This window comes from Macrobrachium rosenbergii, chromosome 28, assembly GCF_040412425.1.
Source record: "Macrobrachium rosenbergii isolate ZJJX-2024 chromosome 28, ASM4041242v1, whole genome shotgun sequence".
In the NCBI taxonomy this organism is placed as follows: domain Eukaryota; kingdom Metazoa; phylum Arthropoda; class Malacostraca; order Decapoda; family Palaemonidae; genus Macrobrachium; species Macrobrachium rosenbergii.
This window is the reverse complement of record NC_089768.1, coordinates 2615001-2627500: the sequence shown is the minus strand read 5'-3', so window position 1 is coordinate 2627500 and position 12500 is coordinate 2615001. Positions and strand designations below refer to the sequence as shown.

Below are 12500 nucleotides of genomic sequence, written 5' to 3'. Positions count from 1 at the left end.
GTTTCAACTCAAAACCACTTAGGTTATAACCAAGGTGAAGGTAGATGTAATTTTCATATATTATCCCCTTAGGTATAAGTAATCCATATTTTAAAATGAATTTTATGTGGAGTGTCCAATAAATGCTAAAGTATGTTGCACACACACACACACATATATATTTTTTTCATGATATTGCCTTGTAAAATATATATCTTTCCATGATTTTGATGTATTTACTGTTCTAGTTATCATGTGTTCTGTGTAATGATAATAATTGTTGAAATATTGTATATAGTGTAATGTAAGATCTCAAAAGAGTTAGCAATTTAGATAACTTAACAGCATAATTTAGAATTCATAATATGTTTTAATAATAATTTAGTATGTGATTGCACATTTTGTCTCCCAGCAACATGTGTTCTTTACTCGTGATTTCGTACTTCGTGTTTTGATTCAGTTGTTATCGCGGAAGATAACAATTTGACAGGCGAGAGAATAGCAGTTGAGTCGTTTAAGATTTTGTCTTGTACAAGAAAAAAACTAATGGTTTCACAATGTTTCATGTACAGTTCTGAAAACCAACTTTGGTTCTTCGTCTTGTTTTGAAAACACGCCATTTATGATTAGCCAGCTGCTGTCTGTTTTGATCATGTTGAGATTTCATTAAGAGCTTCACCCCATACGATTTTCTGTTCAAGTCACGTAAGCCTTTTAGAGAGTAAATGCACATGTCTCGATTGATTACAGCATGTTTTGTATGATTGCATTGCTCTGATCACGTATTGTTCTAATGCGTTAGTTTTGGCCCCAAAACGTTTTGCTCAAGAAATGACATCATCTGATTGTTTTGTTTCTATCTGGAATCTAAAAGTTGGCTCACTCTGATTTCAGAGACTGTTTGTGTGGCTCTCTCTCTCTCTCTCTCTCTCTCTCTCTCTCTCTCTCTCTCTCTCTCTCTCTCAAAAGAGAGAAGATATTAACGTAAAATATTTGTGTGGTCACTGATATTAAACTTAGCTTTTGAGATTTGAATGTAGAAAAAGTGTGTAATGGCACCTATCAGAAGTATGTTTTGTGAATCTCAAGCAGCTGCATTTCGAGTAGATTTTGCAAAAGTTTTCACAAGCTTGTTTAAGGTAAAGTGAATTTTGCTTATTATTACCATGGTATAATAAGGTGTGTTAGGAAATTTTTGCCTTAGTGAAATTATTGTTGGTAAATATTTTGTTTATTTTTGTGTGTTCTTGTGTTTGCAATCTCTTGGTTTTTCACATTTTATATAGTGGTGATTTAACATTTATATACCTAGCACTTTAAGTATTTCTTAATACTTTAACATTGCGTACTTGATTTAATTTTCATTTACTAAGATTTTCTTTTAAATCTTGAGTAATTCTTGATAGTTTAAATTTTGCTTGATTGATTTAACTTCTTGACAAATTAAAGTTTTTGTGATTTAGTTTTGTTTAATAATTTAACTCAAGAATTAGTTAAATATTGTGTTGTTTGCAGGTAATAGTAAATTTTTTCAGATTGTGAATTGTAATTATAAATTTTAAATTTAAAAATAAATTTTTCTATTTGAAATTTATTTTTTAAAAACAGGTTTCATTTATTGACCACCAGTGAGTAGGATTAATTGTGTGCATAAGGCAAAGTGATAAACATGTTTTGTTCCTTTAGTTTTGCTGAAGTGAATTAAGACCAGAAAAACAGTTAAAGTTGTTTGATGGAGTGGTGCCCTTTGCTCTAGTATATTTCTTGTTTAATTGTTGATACCTCACATTTGTTTTGATAAACTTAATTTGGTTTTTCACGCGATTAATAAGCTTTTTAAGGATCACTGTTACCTTTAGAGTAATCAGTCGTAATTGTTATTGTTATGAGAATTCAGGTATCTGGCTGAAGTGAGGTAAATTTTTTAATTCTGTGATTAGTTGTTTAATAACCAGGTACTTGGAACACTTCGTGACAATATATATATATATATATATATATATATATATATATATATATATATATATATATATATATATATATATATGTGTGTGTGTGTGTGTGTGTGTGTGTGTGTGTGTATGTATATATAATATGTATAAAGATGCCATACCTCAAAAGACAATTCTTCGCCAACAATAGAAAATTGTCCTGTTACCCTTTGTTTTATGACAAGTACATTGTTTTTATAGCGTTTTTCTCCCATTCTCCTTCTTTATTAGGTGACAGGGCTACTGACGCAAGGCAAGGGCGACGAGGAGGAGTGGGTAACTTCATTTGAGCTTTCCTACTCTCTCGATGCCTATCATTGGCACTATGCCAGGGACATCTACAACAACAAAAAGGTAAGTGCTTCTTTCTAAACTATTTATTTTTGTATCCCATGTCATATCATATCAGTTAAGGTAAGTCCTCCTTTGTGTCCCTTTACTGATATTGGGTAAAAAAAACGTTTAAATTTCTGTATGCATTAGCTTTAGAATATCTTAGAGAATTGTAAGTTCTATAGCATGCAAATATCTAAGTATACTTAGCTCCTCAGATTATATACGTATAATTTTCCATGATGTTGTAATATAAGGGACGTTGTTAAAAAACATCTGACATTTTTTGTATAACAGGAATTGATATTCTAAACTACTGATTGTTAAAAAGTGTGGCAGTAGATGCCGCTGACCAAGAAAACTGAAAGCTTGACTTACAAGTCTATCGTGATAACATTGAGGTAAATTGTTACTGAAAATAAAGTTGACCAATTTTTTTTAAATGATTTATTTTTCCAAAAATATATCATACATGTATTTTCATAGCAAAGAGAACTGATTAGGTGGATTTTTTAAATAGTTTAATATAGCCTGTGTATATATATATTATGTATGTATCTAACAAAAGGAGCCCATAAAAATACCAAAAGGGTAGAAAGTTATGGCTGTATTTCGGAGACAATGTAGGTCTCCCTCAACAGCAGGTAATGAATGAAGTAAGAGTTACAGAGCAGTGGTATTTACACCAATGAAGGAATATTCCAGAAGTCAGCCGCTACGTCACGCCTACCGACAGCTTCTCCTTAATCTTCTTAACCACAGATTGGAAGAAGACTTTATATATCAGATCTGAATCCCAGCCTCCTTTTGAGAGGTTCATCGTATTTCTTTGTTTAATCAGTGCTGATTCTATCATCTGGCTTTTGGTTCGACAATTGCTGCTATAAATTATACGTGACATATTCCATTTTGTTTTGTGATTATGATTGTTTATGTGGTTAAAAATAGCTGAGCTTTGCTGTCCATATCTTGCTGATGGTTTATGTTGTATTAGTCTTTGGGGGAGTGATTTATCTGTAAAACTGATGTAGGATTGGTCACAGTCAAGGCAAGGGATTTCATACACTCCTGTATCTTTGGGGACTGGCTTTTGTTGGACGTTAATTAGGGAATTGGCTAAGGTAATTGGGTAGGTAAAAACAAAAGGGTTAGAGTTTACAAGTGTCTGTGTCAACGTCTTAATCCTGTCCAGGTGTGGGTTTTTGATTTATTGTTGGGCGTCTCTCTAGTCTTGTTTTGAGGGGTCGGTAGAAAATTATTTTTACTTTATGGATTGCTTTCTCAGTTGCATGGTCAGGGGTACTTTATAGACGACAGCTGCTTGCAGATTAGTTCAAATTCCTTTTCCAGGAATTCTGGGGAGCAAATCCATAACGCTCTTAAGAACAAATTGCTGGCGGGGCAATTTCAACAAACTTCTTTCAAAATTAAATGCATTAGTGCCGAGCCTCAAATTCAAAGTTGAATGGGAAACAAACAACAAAATTCGTTTCTTGATGTTTTAATAATTATAGACACGACAGAAAACAAATTTACTGTATACAGAAAACCAACCTTTTCGCTCTCATATATTCAGTACTTTAGTTATCATATCATAGCCAGCAATTTCCAGGAAAAAGAATTTGAACTAATCCGTATGCAGCTGTCGCCTTTAAAGTACCCTGATTATATAATTGAGAAAGCGATCCATAAAGCAAACATAATTTTCTTCCGACTCCCTCGAAACATGACCAGAGAGACGCCCAACAATAAAATCAAAATCCCACACCTGAATAGGGTTAAGATGTTGACACAGACACTTGGAAACTCTCATCCTTTTTTTTTACCTACCCAAATACCTTAGCCAATTCCCTAATTAACGTCCAACAAAATCCAGTCCCCAAAGACACAGGAGTATACAAAATCTCTTGCCTTGACTGTGACAAATCCTACGGTTTTACAGGTAAATCACACCCCCAAAAGATAATACAACATAAACATTCAGTAATATATGGACAACAGATCTCAGCTATTTTTAACCACATAAACACTCATAATCACAAAATAAACTGGAATATGTCACATATAATTTATAGCAGGAACTGTCGGTCCAAAAGCCAGATGATAGAATCAGCACTGATTAAACAAAGAAATACGATAAACCTCTCAAAAGGAGGCTGGGATTCAGATCCGATAAATAAAGTCTTCCAAGCTGTGGTTATGAAGATTAAGGAGAAGCTGTCGGTAGGAGTGACGTAGCGGCTGACTTCTGGAATATTCTTTCATTGGTGTAAATACCACTGCTCTAACTCTTACTTCATTCATTACCTGCTGTTGAGGGAGACCGACATTGTCTCCGAAATACAGCTATAACTTCCTACTCTTTTGGCGTTTTTATGGGCTCCTTTTGTTAGATGGATTTCTGTTTTAACAGAAAATAGTTTAGTCATATTATGTATGTATATATATATATATATATATATATATATATATATATATATATATATATATATATATATATATATATATGTGTGTGTGTGTGTGTGTGTGTGTGTGTGTGTGTGCGCGTGTATACATGTATGCTATCAAGCTCTTTCCCTAGCAAGTGGATTATACCAAAATATACAACGTAATGGTCACTGCCACATTCACAATTTAACTGGTGAATCATGAATAACTCCCCCTTTGCAGAAAAAAAAATCTACAACACTGACCTCTCCTTAACCGTCACGGAAGGCTCATCATTATGGCGTCAAACCCCCTACACTCATTGTACCATTCACCTTTATCTCGTTCCAGCATGTCGTTTTGCCATATTTCCACTGCTCTTTAGATATTTTCCCGGTTAATCCTAGCCTTTTCGACGTATACAGTTTCTATACCAAACAATAACAATCAGCATCCTTTCTTTCCATGCAACCGAACCATGAGCGAAAACTGACCTACATTTAAATTGCACTGAACGTATTACCTCTTTTGTGTATCACCACATTTTTCATTGAGTTTCACTATCCACGTTTTTATTCCATAAAGGAGAGAAGCCTCAAAAATTCCTTTACACATTTACATTTTTTGTATACATAGATACTTCAAGTCCATTTCCAATCTTTTGCAAACACCCTGCTACCCCCCACCCCCATCCTTTAACTCATCCTAATACCGTGTGTTATGTTTTTTCCTAAGACTTGCATGAATAAGCAGCTTCCACTCTTACACCATAAGCATACATTGCTCCATCTTCCTAAGTCAGTTTATCATGATAACTCTACTCTTGCTCACATTCACTCCTAACCTCCACCTAAAACCAGCTTCAAACTCTCTCTAGGTTCTTTAGTTTATCTTTGTTGTTCATAATTAGCATGATAACGTACTATAACAAGCACCTTACTTCTGCCATTCTCAATACCTTACATTCTGTACTATACATTCTCAAGACATTTTCTTTCCGTTATTTCTATCATAAGCTTTTCCTAGGTACATGCATGGCACATTCCTTTATCCCTTGACTTCCAGATTTCAGCATAACCATTTCGTAACAAACTCTTGATCCATACAAATTCTTCCTTGTCTAATCCCACACTGTTCCTCCCCAGTCATTTCTTCTGAAATTGTCTTACTTTCTCTGTTTTAATCCTACTACACACCCTCCCTTTTGTCACGTTATACCCCTGTGATTCTTAACATCTTCATTAGATTACACACGCCTACCAATGTACTGCAACATCTCAGTTGCAACCCAATCAACTCATGGCATCTCGATTCTTGCACATCATAGCTACCCTTTCTAGTTTTCTGTAAAAGAAAACTATTGAGATGGCTTTTTGTGTGTCCGTCCGCACTTTTTCTGTCCGCTCTCAGATCTAAAAAACTACTGAGGCTAGAGGGCTGCAAATTGGTATGTTGATCATCCACCCTCCAACCGTGAAATATGCCAAATTGGAGCCCCTAGTCTCTGTAGTTTTTATTTTATTTAAGGTTAAAGTTAGCCATGACCGTGCGTCCGGCATCGCTATAGTTGCCAACAACACAGGCCGCTGCCGGGCTGTGGCTGAAGTTTCATGGGCCGCGGTTGAGAGTTTCATGGGCTGTGGCTGAGAGTTTCATAGAGCATTATACTCTGTACAGAAAACTCGATTACACCGAAGAAACTTCGGCACATTTTCTCAAATCATACTGAATATTTTCACGCCTGCATCATTCAGCTCCGTCTCTGGTTCTTTTTTATATTACTCCTACTTGACATTACTGCGAATTTTCGTCAGTAATTCAGACTATGATTGTCTTTTTTTAATTTTCATTTACACATCGCACCAGGGAATGAACTACCCAAAGAAATACAAGATGAATTTTGTTTAGAACTGTAGAATGGGTTAGATGAAATACCATAAAGAGATATGAGAATTGTTGTAGGTGGTATGAATACCAAAATAGGTTGGATCAATGTACGTAAGGAGAATTTGTGGACAGTGAAGGCATGGGAGAGACCGCAGATTAAAATGGGGCGCAGGTCATTAGATTTTATGCAGTAAGTAGTTTGGTGATGGAGGTATAAATGGCCAACTGAAGTACATACATCCAGAAATACACTAGAACACCTCCAGATGGCAGTCATAGAAATGAAATAGATCACTAAGCTTATTACTTGGGCAGAAAAAAGAACACTGAGGAATGTCAGAGGCTGCAGAGGAACAGATATTGGCAGCGATTACCAACTTTCTTTGACACTCTAAAGCTGAAATTAAAAGCACCCAACAACAAATTTCACAGCGCGTCTAGGTTTGATACATTACAGCTTCTTGAAGATGAACATCAAGATTCCTTTGCAACTGAATGATGAAAAAAGAATTGCAGTTTTAGACACCAAATGTGAGCAGCAGGAGATAGTCAATCCAGGGTGGCTGAACATCAAGAATGTACATCAATCTGCTGGAAAAGAAGTGCTGAGACATTGGATAAACAAAATGAAAACCTTGGACATTGCATGAGACCCTGGGAGCAAGAAAATGCGCAGGGAATAAATGAGGAATATCATGTAGACAGGGCTAAAGTATTCAAGCCTAGATATTGAAGGTAATTGAAGATTAAGAGGAGATTAGAGACTATTTGTCCAAGTAGCTTGATGATGTTAACAAAAGAGTGGCAGTGGTGTTAAGGTAGCCCACAGAATTATCGATGAAATATCCATTGATGGAAAAAGAGGAAGAAGGGAGGGGCCAGTTATATCTCCAGAGGAGGAAGAAAGACAGTGCTTGGCAGAAAATTTTTGTGAAGTCATGAATCAGAGATATGAGGAGGATAAGTTCATTTAGACACCAGTAGCACCTAAATGCACTAATGAATGTTTCTGTGGTACGTAATCAGTTCACTCGTCCATTCAGTGGCTAGGGCGACCAAGGAATTTTAAGATCATAATCCTCGATTCTGAGAGGTTTTTATTTCATAAAGCCCTTGAAGATTTAGTTAGATAGGTATGTACCAGCTGTATAACTAAAATTGTAACAGCTTACCTTATCTTGATAGAAAACGAGCTATTGTGTTAATTTATCACAAATTTTGGGTTTAGTGTAGGTTCAGTCATGCTCACTTCACGGATAATGAATGATTGCCAGTTGTGTTTTGTAAGCTACTGAAGGTATAATATTTATTGTAGCGATTTTTAAATAGTTTTCCTACTGCAAGTAAATTCTGAAGTGCTGTTTACCACATGGTGTTAGGTTGATCATAATGTTACTAGGATGGTATGCTTATCTAGGATAAAAAATCTTATAGAGGAAATATGTTGATGGGAATGTAATTTTTCTATGTGCTGCATGGAGAATTTGGTTACCTTATCATTTGTGGAGCACTTTTACCCAAAGAACCGAAGACAAGCATAGCATATATTATAAGCTGTTTTAATTTTTGTGAATCATTAAGCAGTTTTTTCCAAGATCCTTTATGCATTATATGCATAGAAAGTTTGTGAATTCCTGCTACAATTGTAATATGTATTGCTTTAATTTCTAAAATGCTACCTTTTGAAGTTGTTCCATTTGGTTGTTGTATATTTCCTTGTGCTTCACATTATTAAATAAACTTTGATGGATGCAGTGTTGTCTGTATATTTCCAGTCTTTGTAATATTTTGGATTAACCAAGAGCCCTTTATTCCTTTAAGTAATATTCATTACTAAGTTTTCATAATTCATCATTTTAATCTTTGCTCTTGGTTTACTCAACTCTGGGGCCAGTGATCACTACATGGTTGGTATTGTATGGTTCTGTCATTTGTAGCATTTATCTGAGACATTTTATTCTTTAACCTCTTTGTTTTGGATCTGGTATGTCCCCTTTAATTGTTTGGTTGAAATATGTTAAAATATGCCGTGTTTCTTCCTAGACGTCCGGGTTCACCTTTGGCAAGTTATTCAACGACATTCATTGTCTGTTGCAGTGTATTTCAATCAAATTATTTTTTCTTCTGTTAGTTTCCCTCATAGAAATATATTGATAATTTTTGTATTTCTCTCTCTCTCTCTCTCTCTCTCTCTCTCTCTCTCTCTCTCTCTCTCTCTCTCTCTCTTCTTAGTTTTATTGTTCTTATTTGGCTAATCAGTAAAGTTGCAGTTGATGCTCATTATTGCCCAACAGATTTTCTCCTACGCATCTTTTTGTTCCCAGACTCTACTTTCTCAATATCCTTGTCTTCCCCACTTCTTCATTCAGACTTCAGGTTAGAATCTAATGTTCTTGCTTTTGGTGAAATGTTACAGAAAGCTGAATACAGTCCCTCTTGCCTTTTTATTTAGGCTTAGACTATACCTATCCACTCAGTAATTACACATATCCTTCTCCTTTGGTAGCAGTTTTATTTTACCAAATTATTTTACACATTAATGTATCTAATTGATCTTAATATTTTGTCATTGTAATTGGCTTTTTAGCTTCAACCGCTTATTGTCTTGTCATATTATTGTATGTTCCTAAGAAGAGAGCGTTTAATGGATCTGCTGTAAGCCTTATCGTAGGTCAGCATGCATTGAAGCTTGTCAAGATAAAATCTAGTTACATCGCCATTAGTTAGACCATAGAGGAACCCGCCACTCCCTGAAAAAAGATCCGGCATGACGCTGCTGCAAGAGAGTGAGAGAGTTTCGTAATAGGAGCCATATTAAAGCAATTATTGCATTGCTGTCTTATCAAATGGTAATTGAAAAACATAGAGAATAACACAGTTTCGAGTCTGAAAACTCTAGCCAAGGACTGTTACTAAAATCTGGAGAATGATTATCTCAACACCAACCTCACAGCCACATTTCCCTCATGGAAATGAGTAATCCTTACATCACGTGTTGCTGCCCCTGAAGCTTCCTAACTTTGTTGACGAGAGAGAGAATTTGACTGATCCAGCTCATACGTCTTCCTCGCCTTGCACACGCAGCTATGAGGTGCTTAATTATTTCCGTTTCACCTGGAAACAACTGGCCAGCCAAATCCTGAACTACTGACACACTCTTTGATCCAGCTTAGAACAACAAATTATCGGCCGATGCTTATCAAAGGAAATATTAATGGTTCACTATGGCAACCACCGAACTTGCTATCTCATTATTGAAGAGCTAAAGTACAGTTATGAATACCATTCCTGGATGCTGGAAAGGAGTACCACCAATGGATTGCTAACCAACTCGTCCTTGAGCTCGTTATTCTTCTGCAATGAAAAATAGTCACCGGCCTGAACATCACCGTCATACCTCCAGTGGAGGGAGTACTACAATACAGCCATACCCTACCCAGCACCAAGTCCTACTCTGCAACCATGCCCAATACATTATATTGACCACAGTGTTGCCAACTCATCTACAGGCTCAAATAATAAGAACCCAGCTCTAACCTGCCAAGTGTTGGTTTTTTAGGGGGTCAACAGTACCAATGTGTAGCAAACTTACGGTAGCCGGAAAGCCGAGAAAAAGGGTCACCAACGTTCAGCTTCCCCCTAGAGGCAATTGCAAAGCTATTGAAAAATCTTAAACCACCGCAGCCTTCACCACGTGAATATTGGTCATGGATGATTCATTATATCATCAGTAAAGATGTAATCTTTCGTGTAGAATCAAGGGGCCTTGAGTAAGAGCTCATACATAAATTAAATAGGTAACAGTATGTTATGTTATCGATACACCTACCTTTGGTCTCTCTTTTATTTGACTTAGAAATCGCTTTGGTATTCTGTGTACTTGAGTTTTTATTCTCTGGTTTGTTTTGTATTTGAATTTGAATTTCCTTTGGTTTCATTTGTGTTTGAGACTGATTTATTTTGGCTGTCTTTTGAGTTTGAATATTAGCACTGCTGAGTTTTCTTGTGTAGAATTTATACTTCTTAATCTACTGATTTTAAGAATAATTGTTCTTGTCACTGAATTAAGTCTCTACAACGCACACCTTAGCAGTAGAGTTGGACTGATGTAGTGTGCTTCTTGGCCTTTGTTGAATTATCTTCAGTTTGGATTATGTGAATGAAGCATTTTCTCATCGCTTCCATTGCTGTAGCTGAGTTCTGTTTTGGGGGGTCAACAAGTATCACTGTTTTCTCTTAAGCATAGCTGATTAATGTAATCAGAATTTAGATACAACTGAAGTAATTGCTGTAGAATATAACGAGAATAATTAATTAGAATAATAAGAAGAATTATTAGTACTAGGTGCTTATTTTCCCGTGTTGTTTGAATATTCCTTCATTAATATTGTAGTTGTTTCCAGTCATTATAATCAGCTGAGCGTGGAAGTATCACTTCAACAGCATTTCTCACCATTGCTTCCTTTCTCTGTTTCTTCCCTGGGGAGAAGATATTTGGTAAAACCGCTAAAATTTACCACATTTTTCCTCATCTATTCTGTCCCCTCCACTAACTAATATCGGGCATTATTCCTTTCGTCCTCTAGTATTCATTTTTACAAGTCTTTAATGTTAGCCACGAGTCGGACTGTAAGCCACGAGTCAGGACAGGTCAGAATTCATTAGGAACCAAACAGGTTTATGTGAAGTATGACGTGTTAGTGGTCAGGCTGAGTAGAGTTTCATTTAAGTAGGAGGAGAAACTGTCTCTTAAACACGGATTTATTGTTCACTGGCTCCCCTCTAGCCCGAATGGGCATACAGTAAGTCTGCATGGGTCTCGTGACTCTCCCATCAAGGCACAACTGAAGATGATGAAAGCTTTTCCTGTTAGGGTAGAGGGAACGCCCTTCCTTTTCCATGTGCTTCTCGCTCTCCTTAAAAGATCAGGAGGCAGCTTGTGAGAAGGCTTCCGGCCTCCATAGTGTCGGATTCATAATGTCGCCAAACACGTCATAGATACTGTATGCTCCGGCTGGTTGACAGACCAGCTCATGTTTCATACCTGGCCCATTGGGATCCAGCATCATTTATCACCAAAATGGAAGAAAGAAAAGCAGTATATTTACTTTACAAATGATGCTATTATCATTGCTTTGATTGTTGTTTGCAATTACTTGTCTGTAGCATGTTACTGTAAGTAATCGTCTTATGTTGGAAAGCGATCGGTTAATTCGGGGTTTAGGAATATCAGACTGTTTCGATGTATATCATAGATGTTAGGTACAGGAAACTTAAAATTTAGTGTATTGGAAATCAGATAGGACGACTAATATTTATCATGGACAAAAATAGGATATATGGGTCCGTGGCTTCTAGCCAGTACAGAGAAACTGATTTTGGTTATATATATATATATATATATATATATATATATATATATATATATATATATATATATATATATATATATATATATATATATATATATATATATATATATATATATATTAAACTACAGATATCGATGAATTATCTAGTTCACTATAGCACTGAATAAAATTCATGGAATAAAATTGATGAACGCCTCGTCACTGGCAGGAGTCGAACCGTTGCGTGGTTTAGAAATAGCGATTGACCGTAGATTTTGACCAGTGTATGTATATAAATACATATATGTGTATATAATATTTTTCACCATTTGTAGTTTTTTTTTTAAATAAAACTGTTGAGATGGCTTTTTCTGTCCGTCAGCACTTTTTCTTTCCGCCCTCCGCTAGAGGGCTGCAAAGTGGTATGTTGCTCACCCACCCTCCAATCATCAAACACACGGAATTGCAGCCCTCTAGCCTCAGTAGTTTTTATTTCATTTAAGGTTAAAGTTAACTATAATCGTGCGTCTGG

General features: G+C 35.9%; 1 protein-coding gene across 2 annotated transcripts in view; it reads left to right on the top strand.

The window, feature by feature from the left end:
* The window catches only part of LOC136853976 (lactadherin-like), a 908376-nt gene that overhangs the window by 365483 nt on the left and 530393 nt on the right, over nt 1-12500 (top strand). For both annotated transcript variants that reach the window (XM_067129896.1, XM_067129895.1), the window contains exon 4: nt 2202-2324. In XM_067129896.1, the coding sequence (XP_066985997.1) occupies nt 2202-2324 (123 nt within the window). The remainder of the gene's footprint in view (nt 1-2201; nt 2325-12500) is intronic.